Source organism: Ambystoma mexicanum, chromosome 6p, assembly GCF_040938575.1.
Source record: "Ambystoma mexicanum isolate Mex_15411 chromosome 6p, UKY_AmexF1_1, whole genome shotgun sequence".
In the NCBI taxonomy this organism is placed as follows: domain Eukaryota; kingdom Metazoa; phylum Chordata; class Amphibia; order Caudata; family Ambystomatidae; genus Ambystoma; species Ambystoma mexicanum.
In genome coordinates, this window is record NC_090935.1 from 775919228 (window position 1) to 775941144 (window position 21917).

General features: G+C 46.0%; 1 protein-coding gene across 2 annotated transcripts in view; it reads left to right on the forward strand.

Moving 5' to 3' along the window:
• The window catches only part of ARSK (arylsulfatase family member K), a 1332773-nt gene that overhangs the window by 479853 nt on the left and 831003 nt on the right, over nucleotides 1-21917 (forward strand). For both annotated transcript variants that reach the window (XM_069627648.1, XM_069627647.1), the window contains exon 5: nucleotides 8223-8394. In XM_069627648.1, coding sequence (XP_069483749.1) covers nucleotides 8223-8394 — 172 coding nt within the window. The remainder of the gene's footprint in view (nucleotides 1-8222; nucleotides 8395-21917) is intronic.

Below are 21917 nucleotides of genomic sequence, written 5' to 3' on the forward strand. Positions count from 1 at the left end.
AATAATATGTTACACCAACTTTAATTATTTGGGTGATTAGCGCTATTTGTTGATGATCTACAGTGAATGTTTTACTGGCTATATCCTCCTGAGCTATATTTGCCATCACTGTAACTCCCCAGGCTCCCGCCCTGTGCACATCCTCATGTATGGTGCCTTGTGCTAGCTGTCATGTATGTGCTAATGTCTACCCACTTCTCCCATTGGGGGGGGCAGAGCCCTATGGAAGTTTATCCCTCGGCAGCTATCTCCTACTCAGTATATGATAATACTGAGTACTAAACACTTAAACACTAAGGTCCTCATTACGACCCCAGTGGTAGCTGTGCCAGTAAAAATGGCATGGTTGCCACTGGAGTTGGGTTTTTTTTCCAGCGCCTAGCTTTGGGGAATTACGTGGGTATTACAGCTTCCGGCAGTCCCAGAAGCCAGGCACCGGAAAAAGTAACTCCCCATTCGTGTCCCATAGGACTCAATGAGAATGGGGAGGGCAGAAGCACCGGCACTGTGTGCAACAGTGCTGGTGCTTACTTCAATGTCTGCGAGCGGGTTGCCGTTCTGCCCCTCAGGTCAGACCTGGCGGGCAGAAAGGCTTCCGGGTTGCAGACTTGTACACTGCCGGTCTGGTAACAACGGTTCCGTTGAGGCTACCGGCACCGTTGTTACCAGACCGGCAGGGTCGTAATGAGGCCCTAAGTAATGAAAACGGACTCCATTAAATGAACATACACAGTTACGCACAGTTTAATGTTTAAAGGATTTTTTTTTTACTGAGCCATTACATTATATTCTTGCTGTAGATCTGCATTGTATAAATCATCATCATTTATACTGTTCACAGTACCTAAGAGCTTGCACTAAACAAGCTAAGGCGGAGTCCCTGCTTTCACTGTGCCCTCCCAATCTGACCTCTTCCAGAATGATGCCTGTTCATCCTCCCCTTCCCCTGGACGAAATATTGGTTTCCGGCTCAACACTGACCCTCAGCGATATGTCCAGCCCATGAACTGCTGCTGATCAACCCTGAAGCACTTCCTCCTGACATCACTCCCAGGATCTCATCAGACATCTGCACTTACGTCTATGACGGGCATTTCCTCAACTCTTGTCATGTGTCCCTTTCAGCACTTTTCCCATACTCCCCTATCTCTGTCTTATTTGCATGTTTCACTTTCTCCCCGCCCGTAACACTTCCAGGCCGAAATGGCAAAGGACTGTGAATAATCTGTCTTCCCTCCACCCACACCCATTTCCTTGGGACTAGGGTTGTACTGAATACGGAAATTACTAGTGAGCCGAATAGTTGCTTTGTGCACTCTGGCCTTGGTAACCCTCATGCATATGCTCATAAGCTGCCTCTCTGCTCCCAACTGTCCTGAAAATATTACGAAAAAAATTGAGGTTTTGGGAGTCAGTGCCGCAATGTTACTTGTGCTGGGAATGTAACAGGGCACCTTCTTTAAGGGATGTCAGGTACAAGTCTCGGCATGGCAAGCAAAACTGGATCAGTATATCACAAGGAACTGGATGTGTTGCCTGCAGTTAACACAAAGCTGCAGTAGGCTCATTAACCCACTGCTCTGCCGACCTCCCCTTTCTCTGAGATCAGGAAGCTAACTATCCATTTGATCGATCTTTCACCCCAAATCAGAGGATACCAAGTTTCACAAAGAGATGCTAATCATTGGGAAGTGTGTGCTCTTTAAAAGCTGAGCAGAACAGTTTCCGTGCATGGCTTAATCATAGAGGGGCATTGATATGGGCAGGCATCTGTCCTCTGCCAATGTACATCTGTTGTTACGTCTGCCCCTTAATGATTATGTAAACGTAAAGGTGCAGCATCTCAGGGTCCCTTCAAAAACAATCTGCTGTGCCTCACGTGGGACACTACCTATGATTTTCACTACGGGGCAAAAATGTAATTACCCCCTCCTGGAGAATTTGCTTGTAAATGAGCTTGACCTCTTACCATGTAGAAGTGGGGCATTGACGAGCACAATTTATAGACGGAACTCAAAATAATCTAACTCGTTGGTAGGTTGACCTCCCAATAGAATTTCCTAGCACCAGTCACATAACCTGTTCTGCTGCCTTGCAGCTTTGTGATTTGGGGAGTGTGCCTCAACCTTTAATCCATGTGCAGAAACTGCAATGTTAAATGCAGTGATTTTGAACAGGTCAAAGATCCGCCTTTCGGTAACCATACCCATGCACCATAATAACCTGAGCATTTTGCTCCCACATGGCAACCATAACCACAACCATGTACCAGCGATACCCTGAGCATACCGCTCCCACATGGCAACAGTAACCATAGCCATGCACCATAATAACCTGAGCATATAGTTCCCATATGCATAACCATAAAACCAAATGACGGCCCCCTTACTGGGAGAACCACTCAAACTAAAATAAAAAGCTCCAAATATAATCTTTGATGTCCTACCCTTAACTACATGTCCATAAAATAAAATCCAATGAAAATCAGTGCCCCAAAGACACATCCCCACACCCTCATGTCCAAATTCCTGACCATAAACACCACATGCCCCAAATGTTCCAATTAAAAACCATGTGCTCCAAATTTGCCATGGATAAACCCACACCCTCAAGTCCCAATGTGCCTGTTAAATTTGAAACAGGAAATCCTGTGCACTTAAATGAACTCATTAGTACCTTAACAATTTAAGAACAGTCCTGAATCCCAAAATGAGACCACAACATAAAAACAAATTGCAGTAGAATAAATAGGCCTCCTAAACCTTAAAACCTTAAAACATTCCCCCCTGCACCACCTTGGGGAGATAAATATGATGCATGCTTTACGTGAGGTCACAACAAAACACAAACAACATGTTAATTAAACACATGCCTCACGAAACACTTGCTTTACCACATTACTAAACCTAAACTTCAATGCGGAAATCCCGGATCTTCTGAAATAGAGCCCATAAATCGGAATTCAGCTCCTGCAAGTTCTGGAAAAATGTGTTACAACCAGGACATACTTATTGCCCTTCTAGATTGTCCCGGCTGCATCTCCCACACAAGTCAAAATCCAAAGAATTCAGAACCCTATTAACCTGATCTGTCACCACTTTTCCCCTTTTTTACTCTTTGATGGTCCCAAAATGTACCCTCACTCTTGTTCTAACTTTCCATGTTTTACTACTGACCATAATAAACAACAAAACTCTTTTGGTCACGCTCTAAACCATCAGGAGATTATATCTACTATCTACGAGACTTATCAGACCATAAACGCAAGGCTATTTTTGCAGATGCTGATTGCAAAAGGTTGGGATTACTACCTGCCTTCTGTGTCTGAAAACCTGTTTAGAAGTCAAAGTGAATTTTGCAAGTGAGCCCTAACCACTATGTTCTGATTCATTGTGAAAAGGGCACTTATGTTGAAATTCATGAATTGCCATGTATTTATAATAAGATACATGCATGTTTTTACATTTGGTAGATTTGATACTTCATCCTTCTGCATGCATGCAAGCTAATATTCTATGTGTTCTGAAGAAAAAGTAAACCACACTAAGTTTGCCACAAAAGGGACCCTCCTTGACCAGCCTGACATTCCCCCCCTTAGATAATACTTTAACTAACAAATCATAATCATCCTCTTGGGGATCATCTCTACGACCATCTCTCACCCGGTCTCAAAATGGGCATACTCCTCCGCTGAAGTAACCCAACTCGTCCCCCCACCATTTCTATAATCTACCTGCAGCTCCACACAAGCTTGCCACTTTGGTGGAGGAAACAAAACAGTTTGAGTTTCAGTGCTCACATGGGATGAAGTAGTGGTGGCCCTAGCCTTGGACAGAGTTACGATCATCATGGCCGCACCTGTTGGTACCTGGGCAGAGCAACAATGCAAATGATTTGACAGGAGCAAAAAATAAAAAAAATAATAAGTATGACAAAAATAGGTATTAAAAACCTTACACCAAGGCAAACCAGGGAGGTACCCATGCAAACAAAGAGTCTATCCATGTGGTGTTGGTGATCCCAGCCTCGGTTTTCCTGACTTCTTTCAGTTTATGCAGAGCAGCGATAGTTCTGGTGAGTTTGCCATTCTCAGTGTCATTTGGAGGCACAAATGTACAGCCGGTACTCCCTATTTGACAGCATACACCACCCTCCATTGCTGTTAAGCAGTTGAGTATGTACCGGCTTTGCAAAGTTATGAGCCTTAGTGCAGTGCCTGAAATTCTTCCTTAATGGCACTAAACATTGATTCGGAAGTGTTCACAAAGAGCAAGAGTTCATATCTGGTCCCCTGGAGCCATTTGGTATTTGCCGCTGTTTGTATGGCAGGTCACAGGAGGTAGGAAAAAAAGGTTTCTGTGCAGCTAAACAGCTGATATTGATCAGGAATGTTTGCCAAGGCATGACTTCTTGTTGCCAATATATGATCCTTACCGTGGAAGGGGTGTCCGGGTAGGAATCATCCCCGGCAACACAGATGCTTAATTAATGGAACCTTCCAGCATTTGAGCTTCAAAAGAGGAACGTATTACATCAGACCAAACAACTATTGACATTTAATCAGATATTACCCACAGCATAATGGAGAAGATTACTGTGCCACACATGCACTGAAAAAGACCTTCGGCCTTATTACGACCCTGGCCTCTGCACCTCGTTCTTTCTGCCTGGCCCAACAATTAGATCCCTTTTCCAAAAAGGTTTTAAAAGTTTGTCATGTTATGTATTTCTTTCTGCAAAGTTCATCAGTCTCTCGCTGTACAGACCCCAGCAAGTTCTGTGTTTCTTTCCACAAAGTTCACCATTTTCGCACTATACAGTATTCAGCCTCTGCGCAGGTTCTGTATGCAAAGGTTTAAGTCTTTACATATATTCCATACGGTTCCCTCTTCTCATGAAAGACAAGGTTTTGGCCTCATCATAGGGGGGTTTTAACACAATTCTACCATTTCACACTTGGTGCTTGACAGTGTCCTTGTCTTGTTACATTGGAGCCCTCCAGGTTCTTTCTTCTCCCAGTTCTTTTCACTATGTTTCATGTTTTCAGGACTCCCAAAGTCCTCTGGTCCTCTGACAGGCTTGATTTAGCGGGGCCTCGGTGGGGCATCTACCTGATCAGGTTTTCTGGGCTCCCATAGCCCTTGTTGCTCCCCCAGCCTCGAATGGCAATGTCTCTTGATCTCTCAGTAACCAAAAAAGTGATGGGTGGAAGGTTTTGTATTAATCTGAACTACTGGCACTTCTCTTTCCATATATGCAGACAATGTATTCCTGATAGGGAGATCCTTAGAGGAATGGGAGTCACTCCCAGTGAGGTTCCAATTTCCTGCACCCTTAGGGAGGATCGTGTGTAGCGGGGCTGACCTCCCTAGCTTCAAAGGGGGTGACTTCCCCCCTGTAGAAAAGGGACGAATTTCCCACATTTGTCACACTGTCCTCTGGCTTTACACATGGGGCCTCTCTCACAATCTGCCCTTACATTCTTTCTATCCTCTATTTAAAATATGACATATCTCTCAGGGGCTTAGCAGGGCCAGTGTTGGGATTCAGAGTCATTTGTCAAATTGTTAATTACCTGACTCTCCTGCATACAAAGTTCGCCTGGAGCCCTGTTCAGATTAACCAGCAACCATTTCTCTCTGTCTCTCTCTCTCTCTCTTTTATTTCTTTCTCTTTCTCTCTATTCCTCTCTTCTATATTCTCACCATCTAGCATATGTGCCTCTCTCACAAGTTTTAACTCCAACTTCTAAGGAAATAATTTTATGGTGAAGGCATGTTATATTGATTGTGATTTTACTGCTATTATATGAACACACGGTTAGCAGTTTACCAACATCTGATTTGCAGAATGTGCACACCTCTTAGTATTAGTGTTTTGCCTGCAAGTTTTAAATGTGTGTTTTCAGCGAGGTACACTTTTATGGTACAGAAACTTTTATGAATTCTCATTACTTACTACTATATTTATGCACTACTGCCACTTTTTAAATATTGTATCTGTAGAATGTGTATGTCATCAAGCGTCTATGTTGTGTCTGCAATCCGTATTGCTGTGACTTTTTAATGTACATTTTCATGGCGTAGCAGCCGAAATAAAGTATTTCTCTCTCTCTCTCTTTCTCTCTCTCTCTCTCTCTCTCTCTCTCCCCCTCTCTCGCTTTCTCTCTCTCTCTCTCGCTTTCTCTCTCTCTCTCCCTCTCTCTCTCTCTCTCCCTCCACCTTCCATTTTGAGGCTTGTGAAGCATGAAGCAGGACCTCACCCTGTACTCATTCTAAAGCTTACTTGGACCTCAGACTGTATGAAGCTCACAGGCACATAGCTTCAGACAGAGCATAGCTGTAGTCCCACCCACTAATTCATCACAAATGAGTCAGATGCTGCCACCCTAACCTGTATCTGTCTGTAACCTTCTGAATTCTCTCTCTCAGTGGCCATCTAAGCATACCCTTGATACTCTGTTCCTCTAATTATATTGTTGTGACCTAATACTGCATCTGCTTGTTGTACAACATCTGTTGCCCCACAGCTGTCTGTGCTATATAAAACCCAGCACATACAACCTAACATACCAGTGCATTGGGCAAAAAGGCCAGGTATGTGACAAAGACGGCACCTCATTATCTAGCACGGTGTAGGGATAGATGTATATCCTTGCAGTTCTAGATTTAATAGCGACCTTTAATATAGCTGATCACGATGGACCATGCCAGTGTTTGGAAAATGGCCAAGAGCCTGTAAGGCTGACAGTGGGTGTGAATGCATTGCAGGAGGGTTCATAGTTAATTTGGTGGAGCCGTCATGCATTCAGTGTATATGTCCGGCTGCTGGATGATATTATCCAAAGGCATGTTCTGGCGTGTTGTTGGTATGATCCTTGACAGGAAGTTCTCCAGCTCTAAGGTGCAATACATGCAGAATTTTCTTCTCTAGTAGCCTGTTTTTCCAAGGTTTATACAGCGGAACCACCTCAAGCTGAAGCCTAGGAAGCTGGAAACAATTATGTAAAGGATCTGAGAGCCATCTGAAACAGTTTGGTCTAAGCCAGTCCATAGTGAGCTTTTTGACCAGATCTTGAATACTGAATCGTAAACAGCAGCTTTAGGTTTGTGATTGTGTCATGCGTTCGAATGTTGTCTCAACGTGCTCAGGCAGTAGGAAGAGGTCCTACTGGATTGATCAAACATTCTCTAAATTCTAATTCTAATGTTGAGGCAGGTATCTCGATTCAACATATTACATCAATTCTCCAGAATTTGCAATGGCTATAAGGTTCTTCCTCATACGTTTTTAGATTGTCGCTATAACTTGAAGTCTTAAAGGTGGCCCGGATGGTCCATTTGGAGTGTGGTATCAGATATGTTGAACTCATTCTCATCTCATAGTCTGCTCTTACCTCGAGATGTTTCACCCCGTAATGCAATACTTTTGTTTGTATTCCCTTTTGGATGTTCCCTAGTTATTGTTGATAGGCTTGTTCCAATTACATTTTTGTTTTAAAATGTTTCAATGTTGTTCATTCATGTTCAGTCTGGCGATTATTACTTTGCTCTGTGATGAGGCACAGTGAAACCTAAATAATGCAGCGTGATTACCTGGGTTAGCGGGTCCACCCAGCCGGTAAGGGCGCCTTGTCCAAGATAAGGACCTGAAACAAAGCGAGGGGCACTTAGCGTCGGCGGTGGTGCTGTTACCGACTGAGTCTGCCCACCGACCCGGGTAATAATGCGATTAGCACCCACAATGGCAAGACTCGAGGGTGGCAGTCTTTGTAAAATGAAAGAAAAATTCAACTTATTAAGTATCCCAAAGCCGCTCCCATCAGTGGGAATCCATTTTCAATGTTGGTTCTAGTGACAAAACCAACACCGAACAATGGCTTTCACTGACAGGCGCGGCTTCACAGATAGTTAAGGTAAGTTTCATTTTTTGAGAGGCTTCGCAGATAACTAAGGTAAGTTTCATTTTTTGAGAGGCTTCGCAGATAACTAAGGTAAGTTTCATTTTTCTTAGCTCCCGCGTCTTGCCATCGCGATGCTTACGTTAGTGCGGGCAACTACAGGGAACGATGCCCGGCAAAGGGAGCGATGGGCGCGCAGCTCTGAGGATTTTCTGTATCAGGGCATGTAATAGGGAATACAGCCTGCATTCTTAGCAGCCTGATTGGCTGCTCGTCTGTTCCATATCGCATCTAGTTAACGTTTCTGCTTCTGTTTTTCTAGGTGTCCTATGAGGCCATCACCATGCCAGAGTGGATCCCTCTGACAGAAATGCACCCTGTTGACTATTATTCATCTTTTACAAAGAACTGCACTGGGACGTTTACCAAACGAGACATTCTGGACATCAGGGCGTTTTACTATGCTATGTGTGCAGAGACCAATGCCATGCTGGGTAGGTAGCTCTAATGTACCCTCTTCTAAAACTGTGCTCCCAACCACCTGTGAATGCCTGCTAGTTGCACAATGCAATCCATACCGAAGATGAATGATGCGTAGACAGTGGCACATTGTACATGACTGGCACCCTCCCCTTAATTGGTATGGTTAATAGGTTCGTAAAAAAATAAAGTGTGCATTTCAGGGTAGCTACATCTCCTCGATGTTTTTGAAAAGGTGTGCTGAGCGTAGGGAGCATCAACAAATGTAAGTGAGTTGGGGAGGGGAGTTCAACTCCCCACGAAAGTTTTTAAATATAATTTGTAAACATTGTGCATAGGTAGAAACATGAACCGTCGACAAGGACCGCAGAGCATAATATAGTTACGGGATAGTGGAGGAAGTGTTCCATTTTAGGATGAAGAAGTGAGGGATACGTGCTGTTGGGTTGTCATAGAGAAGTAGGGGAAAAGGAGAACAGGGAGATGTGGTAATGTAGATTGCTAGGCAAGTCGTTCTTCTGAAAGGAGGAGAGCTAGGAGGTTGGATGTAAATACAGATAGAGTGGGAGTAGTGCGGGCAGGGAGAGGAAGAGCATTCCAGAGTAAGGGAACAAGTAGAGGAAGAAAGCAAAAATGAGAGGGAGAGCGAGGGGCACAAGAGGTGGCAAGTAGGGGAGCTGAGGATGATCGTAGCGAGCGAGGGGGAGAGCAGGGAGTGAGATGGGTCGATAGGTATGGTGGTGCAGTATCGTTTTATAGGTGTATAGTTTCTAACATGATGAGAATTCGTTTATATGTTGCCCTTTGCCTCATAGATTACCAGCTTACTGAAAACAGGCTGGGGAGATGAAGGGGAATGGAGGAAGGTTGGAGAGTAAATGGAAAGCAAAAATTAGGACTTTGTCAAGAAGTGATAAAGCATAGTTGGGAAGGCCGTAGAGTAGATTGGCACAGTAGTCAGATCCAGATAGTACTAAAGAGGATATTAGGTGCTTAGCAGTGTTGAAGGGAAGAAGATGTCTTATTTTTCTGATTTTGAGGGGATTAACTCTGGACGCAGTGGCAGATTTGGAGATGAAGATTGAGAGGTTGTGAAATGGGTCGAAGATTACCTTAAGGTTACGAGCAGAAGCAGAGAAGGGAAGGTAGTCGGGGTGACAAGAATAGAAGAGGGGGAGAGGAAGGGCCTGTTCGGATGGGAAATAGAGAAATTCGTTCTTAGTGGAATTGAGCATGAGCGAGTGAGAAGCCATGCAGTATTTGCTGGCAGAGAGACAGTTAGACATTTTTGACCGTAGCTTGTCAGAAAAAGAGGGAAAGGAGAAGATCTGAGTGTCATTAGCAAAGAGTTGATCGGAGAAGCCGTAGGAGGAGATCAACGTGCCAAGAGCAGATGTATATAAAGTGAAGAGAAGTTGACCCAGGACGGACCCTTGGGGAACACCAACAGAAAGGGGGTGAGTGGGGAGGTAAGGCTGTTCCAGGACACCTGGAAGTGCCTGGGGCGAGATATGAAGCAAACCAAACAAGGACCTTGTCCCTGATGCCTAGGAGAGATAGTGTTGAGAGAAGGTCAGAATGGTTGACGGTATCAATGCAGTTCCTGAAAATGCTCATCCTATGCCTACACTGAAGCTAAAACTATTTTTTTTCCCACAGGTTATTTTAAAAATACCTCTTGTGCTGTGAAAGCATTCCTCCCTGTCGGGACTCCTCTCTGCCTTCAGGGTTTTTATTCCAGTTTCAGTCAGAACCAGTGAAGACAGATACAACTCGGGCCGGGGCGAGGGGGATGTTAAAGGAATGATGATGGCACCAGCGGCACAGGCTGCTGCACCTAGGCAAAGCGGTTGTCACACCTGTGTGGGAAGGTAGAGACACTAGTGAGGGCTGAGGACGTACTATGCGTGGCAGCAAGGTTTAGGGGATTGCCAAAGATAGCACTTGCTGTTATGTCCTACCTGAGGATTAGGACTGGTCCCCGATCAGGAACAACTCTGTGAAAGAGGGCGCACCCCAAGGCAGTACCATCAGCCATTAGGTCAATCTAGGGTGCAGCATCACAGAGGCATCAGCAGTCAAGCCTCACAATTGTACTATTAGCAATGCAGCTCATGAGATACACCACACAGCGTTAGGATGTCTGTGCGGGGCTCTCTGGCGTGTGCACTGAGGGTTCTCCGTCTTTTATTGATATGGTGAGTCTTTCCTGCATCACCACGTGATATGGTGCATGTGTGGGTCTGCTCATGGTTCGCCCTGACAACGAGTTGCTTTTCCACATCCCTTTCCCATGAAACAAATCAGTGTTAGGGTCCCGCAGCAAAACGTAGCCCCACACAAAATGTTTGAGTCTCTCAGGTCGTCGAGTGATTCTCCTTGATGGATATTGGCAAACTTCAGGAGAAATTGCAGGCATATGACTTTCCGTTCGCTCTTCATCTATCAGTTCCCAATCACCAGGAGCTTCGCCCTCATCATGCATGATGCTTTCATGGGGAGGATTGTTTCCACTAGGGTAGGACTCAGATATATTAGGTACAGGTGTCAATGCTGGCCTTCCGGGAAGAGGTTTAAAATGGGATGAATTCCGTGTGATTGAGGACGAGAGGTCACTATAACCCAATCTTTGGTTGTGATGATCAAGGGTGCCGGATTGAAGGGGTCAGGAGTCAGTAGTTTCTCACCAACACAGGGTTTCCCACTTGAAAGGTCGGTGTTTGAGCACCACGCTCTTCTTGTCATTCAATTGCTTTCCTTTCATGGTGTAATGACGGGCATCGAAAGTCAGTGATCTGCACTCTAGGATTGTCGGTAGGACGTTTCCGGAGGCTCCCCCTGAAAGTACAGTAACCGGTGCCACTCTGGTGGTGGGGGGGTTGAGTGGTATTCCCTCAGGAAACTGAATATGGTTCTTTTGGCAATCTCTTGCCCCTCACAGGCAATCCCCTGAGTTTTATTGAAAGTCCTCATGAAACGCTCAGTGTCTGCTCGCTTGGGGCCAGCAGGGCTTGCATTTCTGGAGTCTTATGCCAGCTTTGTGCAGGAAGGCTCGAGTTTCAGGTCCCTGGAACAGTGATCCATTGTCAGTTTTGATTTCCTCTGGTGGCCCATGAGTGGCAAAAATCTTCTCTAATTTTGGGTTAACCGCTGACATGGCTGTGAAAACATTTCCATCTCCAGGTAGTGGATGTACTTGTCGAACACAACCAGGGTGTTGCTCCCTCAGGAGGGAGCTAAAATATGTACTGATGTTTTCCCTCTGACTTTCTCCACAGGCCATGGATTGTATGGGCTATGGAGAATCACCTAGCAGGGTATACAGCGAGAAATTAACGCCTCAACGGCAGGTTCAAATCCCAGAAACCATACCTTCTCCCTCAGGTGGGACTTAGTTTTACAGATGCCCTGGGACACTGCATGAGCAAGGTGTACCACTCACTTAGTGGCACAGGGATAGCGATGCCTGATCCTCAGACATAGAGAGTTCCTCCTTCCTGTGAAAGAGACTTTGCAGCCAATCTTGGGCAGACTGTGTCCCATTATGATGTGCTTTCAAAAACTCTTTCCATTGACATGTGGAGAGTCCGTTTTTATTGCTTGAAGTATTTCTCACCTTGGGTTGCTCTTTGGATCTTTTCCAGAGGTAAGGCTTGTGGGATTATGTGTTTTGCCGCCAGTGTGACCTGTGCATCTAGTAGAGACATGGCCCTTGACATGCATGGTGTGGATGCGTGAGTGTGGCATGAGAAAAAGGCTGCTGGATTTCCCACCCAGAAATCAAATTCTGGTAGTTGTGTCTATTTCCCAATACTAGTAGGTGGGCATAGAGAGGATCTGTTCAAGATAGGGATCAGTGGCTTCTGGTCAGTGAGTACTGTACTTTGAAAGGCCTCCTATAAAGGTAGAGGTGAAAATAGCAACAGCCCCATAACATAGCAGTGGCCTCTTTTTTCAATATGCAAGTCCTTAACTCAGGCGATGTCAGGGCCCTTCCCGCAAATGCTATTGGTAGAATATCATTTTCTGCTGTCTGCTGGGTCAAAACGGCTCTGAGGCCATGAGCTAGTGTCAACAATAGGTTCTGTTCGCCTCTGTGTTCAAACTAGAACATTGTCCTTCTGCTTTTGGCCCCATTCCCATGGCTCTACAGCCCATGTGAGTCACCTTAAGCGTTCTGACAGTGTCGCCAGATGAGGAATGAACCCCCCTCACTAGTTAATCATGCATAAGAAGCTTCTCATTTTGGACTGATTTTGCGGGGCCGGTGTTGACTTGATGTCTTTCACTTTCTGTGAGTCTGTGGATATGCCAGCTTTGTGGCGCATGAACCCAAAAAACTCAAGCCTGTCATTGAGGAATTCACCGTTTTATTTGTTGAGTGTGAGGCTTTGCTCACAAAATCTTTACAGGACATTTCTTAGATGGATGATGTGTTCAGCATATGTTTTTGCGAATATTAGGATGTCATTACTGACATTTACAACTCCCGGGATACCTGTCACAACTCCCTTTAATGGTGTTTTCAAAGACTTCCACCACCAATGATACGCCAAAGCTCAGGTGTTTGTAGCAGTGGAGTCTTATGCGGGAGGAGAAGGTGACAATCTATGTCGATGCCCCATCCAGCGGGATTTGGTGGTAGCCTACCCTTAAGTCAAACTTTGAAAAGTAGTTTGCTCCTTGAACATCTGCCAGCAGGTCATCGAGAGTGGAAGTTGGATTTCTTTCCCGCCGGATTGCACTGTTTGGTAGAAGCATGTCCACACAAATGCGGACTTGATATGGGTTCTTAAGCTTCATCTCAACTATGATGGGAGAAACCCAAGGGGTGGGGCCTTGTGCCTTTTCAATTGTTCCTGCCTCTTCGAGTTTTCTTAGCTCTTCTTTCACCTTGGGGCACGGGTGGAATGGAATACGCCTATGCTTGAGGGCCACGAGTTAAATTATCTTGTCATTGTGTAGGTGTATTTCTTGGGTACGTAGTCGGCCAATGCCTTTGAAGACGATGGCTTTAAGTTCATGCAGGAGATCTTTGATGTTCTTTGCATGTACACTGAACGTGACTAGCTCGATTTCTTCTACGGTGTTGCTGCTCAATAGCTTTGTGTTGTCGACTGACATGCTATAAATTTGACCTTCGGCTTTAGTTTAGTTGTGTTGAAACTCGACGCTGGCTACTTCTTGTAAGGGAACTGGGTCTTGCTACCATATGCAGTAATGTGCACCATAGCCGGCTCTAGTGTGGGGCACGGTTTGAATAAGATGAACTGGGTCGTGCTCATCACATTTACCAAAGCCCCTGTGTCGATTAACGCAGACACAGGGTTTCCACTAATCCAGATTTGGAATTGCGCTTGCTTCATTTTGCCGGGCTTGTAACCTAGGGAGGAGATCATGAACACCTGATGTTCATCTGTGGGGTCTTCAGGGTCAGGTGGTCCTGCCTCTGCATTATGAATGGTGGTATAAATGTGCCAGATCTGTACACTTGGGAAGCGGGCCTTGTGGTGTAGCGGTCCCCCACAGACGTCACCCAGACGGGCAGGTGATGGGTTGTGGGGTGGTCCCTTCAGCTTTTGGAGAGAGATCTAGCTGCACACTTCTGGTCTTCCAGGGCATCGTTTAGGGACAGCATGTGTTTCCTGGAAGAGCACCGACCGGAATGCTGCTTCCATTTTGCCAGTCCTTTCTTCAGTGCGTTTGTGTGAGGGGACTAGCTCAAGGATGAGCTGTAAAGTGGAGCCTGACTCCCATAGCATTTGCCAGCGAAGTTTGTTGGATTGACAGAATCAGCTGGGCTCTCACCTCATCAGTCTCATTCAAGAGGGTGCAGGTTGATGCAAGGTGGCCGACCAATTTACATGGAGAGGTGCCTGGGGTGCCAACCCAACTCTGCCACTTAACCACTTATTACTACCCTTAAATTGGCTTTTGCAAACCAATCCGACTATATTGATTTATTCGTGTTTTTGCGTGTTTACGTTTTAATAGTTTTAGGAGCGGCTGTTTGCTATCATTGGGCCTCATTCCGAGCATACCGTTGTCCTGGCGGTAGAGCCACCAGCATACCGGCATTTGGTACATACCTTTAACGGCACTTGGTCGGGCGGCATTGCCGCCGGATTACAAGTACCGGTAGGACGGTGTAAATCCCCATTCATGGAGTCCCATGGGACTCCATGAGGGGATCTTCCGTCATTATGAGTGTGGTAATTAGGGCTTTTTTGGCTGCTAGCACATTTAGCTGGAGGTAACCCAGGTGCCCCACCGGCAAACCCGTATTCTGGCGGTCCGGTAAAGTGCCGTTATCGAAGGATACTGGCACTCTTTTGCCCTACCACCCGACTGTGAATGAAGCCCATTGTTTGTTAATATGCTGCAGCTATGGCTTTTCAATTAAATTTAATGAAAATACTCACCAATCATCCTTCCAAAAAAAAACGTTCGTGCCACTTCCTATAATATGATTGGGGGTGTGGTTGCCTGATGTCTGATCGGCAGATGACAGAAAGAGACCCCTGACATAGAATTGAAATTGAAAACCGTACATGTCAGGACCACAAGAGCAGCTTTAGGGATGTTTACTGAAATGCCGAAAGATTCTTAAAGCACAGCCCCCGTGTACAGGCACAGAAAAGGAATGCTCGCCCCGTAAACATGCCCCGCAGAACCGCCAACCTTGCTTTGTTTGGAAAAGCACTACGTTTGCCAATTCCTGGAATTCACTGTCATATTAGTTGTGTATGTCGGCTGGCTCGTTTCGCTGTTATGTTATAATGTTGCTATTAGAAAATGATGAGTGCATTAAAATTCTTTCTTCGACTGTGTTTTTTTTACCCTCACATTTTCTCGGAAAAAGAAGTGGATGAACAGGTGTTTTTTAAGGGTGGTGCAAAATTGAATGTTGTGAGCCGTTTTCATCTTGTGCGCTCCAGCTTTTAGCTGGAGGTAAGTCAAGGGGCCCCAACGGCAAACCCATAGTCGGGCAGTCCGGTAAATTGCTGGTATCCGTGAATACCAGCACTTTTTAACCAAACCGCCCGACTTGGAATGAGTCCCAAAGTCCGGTAACACTACACGTTTTAACAGTGGTGAGCTCACAGCACACACACACTGAGTACTAAACCAAACGTGCAGATTTACAACCTGATAAAAAGAAAACACATGCCACCACATTCCGGGGATAACCACACCAAGAACTCCTGAAAACTATAATGCACTGAACCTGACACCCTGCAGAACAACTGCACCTTGTCTCCTGATACCAGGTGATGGGAAACACCTAACTGATGGCTCCCTGCAGCAGCCAGCCACACATCAAATGCCTGCAACACCTCACTGCACTTGCACATACTCCTGAAGGCTAACTGCAACCTAAACAAATGCCCCCCTGCAGCACCTAGCTGCACCTCAATGCACTCAGCACTTCTCTGCACACATACTAAAAAGAGAGCACAGAGCCTACTGCACACGCACACACCCCTGCAGATAACTGCCCCAGTACGCCTGGCGCTCACGAACACCACAAATAAAACAAATGGGACATAACATAGCTCATCCCTCCCTGCCCCCCATGGTCCAGACAACAAATGAAACAAGGAAAAAAAATAACTTCCAACACTTAAAATACAAATCCCCGAAAACCAAATCTTCGCCCAAATGTTCAAGAACCTTGGTTGAAAAACGTGCCACGAGAAAGGCTTCACTCACGTGTATGGACACTGAGAGCAAAGGAATATAATAACCAAACAAATGTTGCCCAAACCACACTCAAGGAATACTCAGGTTAGAAGACCATTTCCAAAAGCACCTAGGGGAAGTAAAACAGGTACCCAATACCTTTAGCGTCTCTAAGATGAGGCCAAAACGTTAACACAACAGACAAACACACAACTCTACAACAGGCCTCGAAACCTAACACAACCTCTCTCCACCCACTGGAGAAAACTTGGACTGCCCCCTCCCGGAAGAGTGAGACCACGAACAGAACTCAAACAGAAATCATTATTTATGATTTATGGTTTAATTTAAACCTTTATCATGTATCCAAAAGTCTCAATTTAAAGGAAAAGAAGAAGAAAAAATAAGTTTAAGACTTGGGAATCAGGTAGTAAGGTCCAAGGGAGCATAGATCCAAATAAAAGAAAACAGATATTTCTTTCCCCCTTTTGCACAGATGTGCTAGTAAGGCTTTGTCCCAAGGGATCAGTTGATCAGTTTGAATGCATCCTTTAAGAAGTTCAGCAGGGAAATCATTGCCACAAGATTCTCTCCTCTTAAAAAGAAGGACCAAATTTCCTTCACTTACAGTATGCTGCGAGTTTCAACTATTTTGATCATATGTCTGGTTCAAAGGTCGGTCAAATCCTGGCAAAGCAATGAAACATGCTTTAGTGATTCCGTGGTTTCTTTTTTCTAACAGAATCTACGCCATTCCATAACGGATTTCCCATAGATTTTCAGTAATTGATTTGTAGGGTATACATCAAATGTGAAGCGAAGGAATCGGTCTGTATACCAGCCATTGGGGGCTTTAGCGAGGTATTTGGGCACAAGTTCTCGTGGTTTGGTTTCTTCGCATAGAGCCTCCATGAGCCGATGTGAGTTTCTCTCCTCTTGGGTGTTAATCAATGCCGTAGAGGCCGTTATACTTTTCTGAAAAAGTGCCAACGATTTCCATGTCACTCATGCTCGTAGCGAGACAAGACCTAATTCATATCTAATCAAGGCCGTAGAAGCAATACTAGGCAGATTCAAGATCTTTCTTCAAAATGCATCTTCCAGAGTATGCCAAAAATTCCAAGGGGTACGGGGAAGTGCTTCTGCTCCAAAAGTCAAAGAAGGAACCACCTTTAGACTGTAAAACATCAGTACCGGTAGAATTGAAAACTTACCATACTTTTTGTGAATCTTTCTCCCCTGGCTAGTCAAAGGTTTGAGCCTGGATTTCAGATACAGTTGCCCTGGTTGATCGCATGTGCTATTATTTACCAGAGCTCCCAGGTAGATAATCTGGGGAGTCCTTCTTAGCCTCTCACCTTCAACATACCATTTAAATAATGGTCTTCCCTTACCTCCTTGTTTTCCCAACATCATGATACTAGTCTTTTTCGAATTCATTGAGAGACCATTTTGTTTCAAGTACTTGTTGAGGGCAGCTAACGACCATTGGAGGCCAATTGGAGTTTTGTCCACCAGCACAATATCGTCTGCATAGAAAAGCCTATACAGTTCCACACCGCCAATAGATGGGGGACACGATTTTACCATGTTTAAATGTTCACCCACGTCTGACAGGAAGAGACTGAATAGGGTCGGGGTAAAAGGTTCCCTGAGCATTCAGTTGGACTTGTATAGACGTGGATTTGTTAAGAGATTTAATAGCGGCCAATAAAAGGGGAGGACAGTTCCACGATTCCATCTTCCTCCAAAGGTGCTGACGATCAATACTGTCAAAGGCTTTGCTCAAGTCGACAAAGGCTAGGTATATCTTTGTTTTGCTGTTATGTGCGTTTGCTTTAAGTAAGTTATGCAAAAAAAAATGTAGTTCCGTGCCTGTCCCCTTCAGGAAACTAGTTCGTCGAGTATCAAATCTCTTCATACACTGTATCCAAAGTTGTAGCTGTTTAATATTATAAGAAAGGCAGAAAGGCTATGGGAAGATAGTTGGCCGGGTCCATCGTATTGCCTTTTTTGAAAATCGGAACAATGATAACTTTTTTCCATGCTTCTGGGAGTCATCTAGATCTGAAGATTTGATGGTAAAGATCCAGGATAAACGGAATCCAGAGGTCTGGGGATTGCTTTATCATGTTATTGGTGATCCCATCTGGTCCTGTCGCTCAAGAATGGTTTGCTTTTTTAATAAGTATCTCCACGACCTGATAATGGATAGTCTGGAGATTGAAGGGCCAGGCAACATCATTTATATCTAACACTTGATCGGGTGTATTGTCTTCAGTTTCAAATAGCTTGCCATAGAACTCAATCCAGGTTTCTTCAGGAACGGTACTTGCCAGGGAAATCAAACCCAAGGTAGCTGTCTCATTAAGGAGTTGTCACGTGGCTCTAGTATCATTCTTAAGTATGGTCACCAGCATCTTCTCTGTATCTGCTTGTACTAAGGACGCCTTTTCTCTCATGAGCCAGTTCTTCTACTTTTGTTTCTTTAATTTTTTTTTTTACAAAGAAAGTCGTTGTTCGGATGCCAGGTGTGAGACTGCAGCATTAAAGATATGCCTATGAAAAGGTGCAGTTGCCTTGTTCTTTTTGGGTAGGAGCATAAATACTTGAAGGGAAGGGACGTAATTAGAGTCACCCCCCTTTTTCAAGTGCCCGGCAAATTGGGCATTCAGAGACAGAATGTCATGGTTTTTCAGCCTCAGAAGGTTGCCAACTTGAGTGGTCTCAATTTTAAAGAATACTTTTTCTCTTGTGGAGTGACACTTACAGTCCCAAGTGAGATGTAAGAGTGCATGATCACTTGTGTGCCGGGAAATCACTTAAAAGTCAGAGACCTCTTGAATAAACGCACTCGAGACAAACACATAGTGCCTCATTACACGGAAGGCGCTAATGGTTAACGGCCACCGTTAACGGTAACGGTGACCGTTAACCATTACCGCCTTACTACGAGGTCCCTTAGCGGGTTGGTGCTTTAACGCCTGCTTTTTGCAGGCGTTAAAAACCAACCCGCTAAGGGACCTCGGAGCTAATTACGGCACCGCAAAATTGCGGTGCCGTAATTAGCGCCTTCCCCATTCCCATAGAGCCCTATGGGGCAGAAATGGGAATGGGGAAGGGCAATGGCGGAAGGGGGATTTACCGCCCCACCAACCTTGGAATGGGGCGGTAAATCCCCTTTCCGCCAAGGCGGTTCCGGTATTTTACCGGCATGAGCCATGGCGCTAATAGCGCCATGGCTCACCGCCTTCCGTGTAATGAGGCCCATAGTCCCGTATGCTGGTCTTCCCATTACAGGATCATGTATGCTTTGCTGGAATATCTCCCCCACGTTTGTCCGTTCAGCATATGCAGATCTGTGTCGTTCATAAGTTCACAGAACTTCTCTGCTCTCAGAGATCCCAAGTAGGGACAGCACGGGGCAGCCATATTGATAGTATATGTTAAGTACAAGGAGTGACAGTTGAACTCCCTGCCAATGATCACAAAGTGGGGATTATAATGCAATGAAAGGTTCTCTATTGAATACAGAATTGTATTCAAGAAAGCATCAGTGGAGATTATATGAGGGTTCCAATAGACGTTAAAGATTAGAACTGTGTCCACCTCCTCGCCCTCTTCCTTCTGTATGATATGATATGGCATTTGTAACGCGCCTATACACAAGTGTTTCAAGGCGCGACGAGGCAAGGGGGGGAACAAGGGGAGACGGACAACGTTCCTACTAGGCCAGGTGTCATTCAGATCGCGAAAGTGCAAGGGTAGAGGGGAAAGGGAAAAGTGCAAGGGGAAGGGGAGAGGGGAAAGTGCGGTACATGGTTAGTAGAATACAAGATAAATAATAGGGCCAGCTGGTGGCAAGTTCAAGGTAAGTGCCGGGAGGAGGGGCTGTAGAATACAGAGACAGTCCCGTAGTGCAGGTAGGCAGTGCAGGGAAGAGTGGCTGGGCCAAGGACCGAGATCGGTGAGTGGCCCAGTTGAAGATTCAGTGCAGGTTCAGTGATTTTAGCAGGGGAGAGATGGAGAGAAAGCAGAGGCAAAGAGGTAGGTTTTGAGGTGCTTCCGGAACCGGAGATGGTTCTCCTCAAGTTTCAGTGAGGCAGGAAGGCTGTTCCAGAGGGAGGCCCCTGCTGCGGAGAGAGATCTACCCCCAGCTCGTTGCTTGGAGAAGCGGCTGACTCTGAGGGAGTTGGAGGTGGATGAGCGAAGAGCTCGAGAAGGAAGATATTTAGGAAGAGAGAGTTGAAGGTATTTTGGCCCAAGGCCCCCGAAGGCCTTGTGGACAATGCAGAGGGTTCTGAACTTAATCCTCGCAGCCACTGGGAGCCAGTGTAGTGATTTCAGTCCTGGAGAGATACGGTCCCTGGGCTTGAGGCCAAGGACAAGTCTCGCAGTCCTGTTCTGGATGAGTTGCAAAGGGCAGAGAGTAGATGCAGGAAGATTTAGATAGAGGCTGTTACAGTAGTCCAGCTTCGAGAGAACCAGGGCTCTAGAGATAGTGAGCTTCTGGGGGAAGGAGAGGAAAGGAAGGATACCTCTGAGGAGGTGTAGCTGGTAGTGTGACTTCTTAGAGACGTCAGATATGTGAGGAGAGAAAGAGAGTGTGGAGTCGAAGATGACCCTGAGGTTTTTTGCCTTGCAGGTAGGAGCAGGAAGAGGGCCAAGGGAGGCCGGCCAGAGAGCTGCAGGGAAGGAGGGAGTGGGTGTGCCGATGAGTAGAATCGCAGTCTTACTGGCATTAAGGCAGAGGTAGTTGGCGGCACACCATTCATGGATAGCAGAAAGACAGTCAGAGATGAGGGAAGGGGAAGAGGAGGCCGAGGGTAGCCTGAAAATGAGCTGGGTATCATCGCGTAGCACTGAAAGTTGGGACAGAGAGCGGCGATGCGATGAGAAAGAAGTGCCAGACACTGGTTGAACAGCCAGGGGGAGAGGGTAGATCCCTGGGGGACACCACAGGTAGAGAAACAGATGTCAGAGAGGAAGGACCCCAGTTGGACCTGGGAGGGTCGATTGGAGAGGAAGGAGGTCAGCGATGCCAGAGCCTGACCAGTGATACCCAGGTTATCACGGAGACGGTTGAGCAGGATGGTGTGGTTGACAGTGTCAAAGGCAGAAGAGCGATCGAGTAAAATGAGAACACAAGGGGTATTAGAGTCAAGGTTTGAGAGCAGGTCGTCACGGATGTTCAGGAGAGCAGTTTCCATGCTTCTGGCAGCTCTGAAGCCAGACTGATGGTCATGAAGACTACCAACAGATTCAGCATGGAGATTAAGCTGGGAGATGGCCAGTTTCTCCAGGAGCTTGCCCAGGAAGGGAGTGATAGAGATTGGGCGATAGTTAGCTGGGCAGGAGGGGTCGGAAGAGGGTTTCTTAAGAAGGGGGTGCACAAGGGAGTGCTTGAGGGGGGATGGGAAGACTCCAGAGGCGAAGGAGTGATTGCAGAAGTCAGCCAGGGCAGGAGACAAGGAGACAATGTGGTCCTTGATAGTTTTGGAGGAACAGGGGTGGACCTGTTTTGACGAGACTTTCATAGATCGGACTTGCCTCGAACCCTCATCAGCAGAAAAAAGGGGAAAGGCAGAGAAGGAGGGAGGAGGGGTGGCTGCAGAAGGGCCAGAGGAAGAGCAGGGAATAGAGGGGGGGAGGTGATAGGAGGAGAGTGAGGACAGGATGTCCTGAGTTTTTGAAATGAAGTGAGAGGCCAGTGCCGTGCAGAGGGCCTGGGAGGGGACAGGAGAGGCAGAGACTACAGCAGGGTTGGCCAGCTCCTTGCAGATTTTAAAGAGTTCGGCCGAATTGTTGGGTGCCGCAGAGATGCGGGCTTGGATAAGGGCTCTCTTCTTGGTGA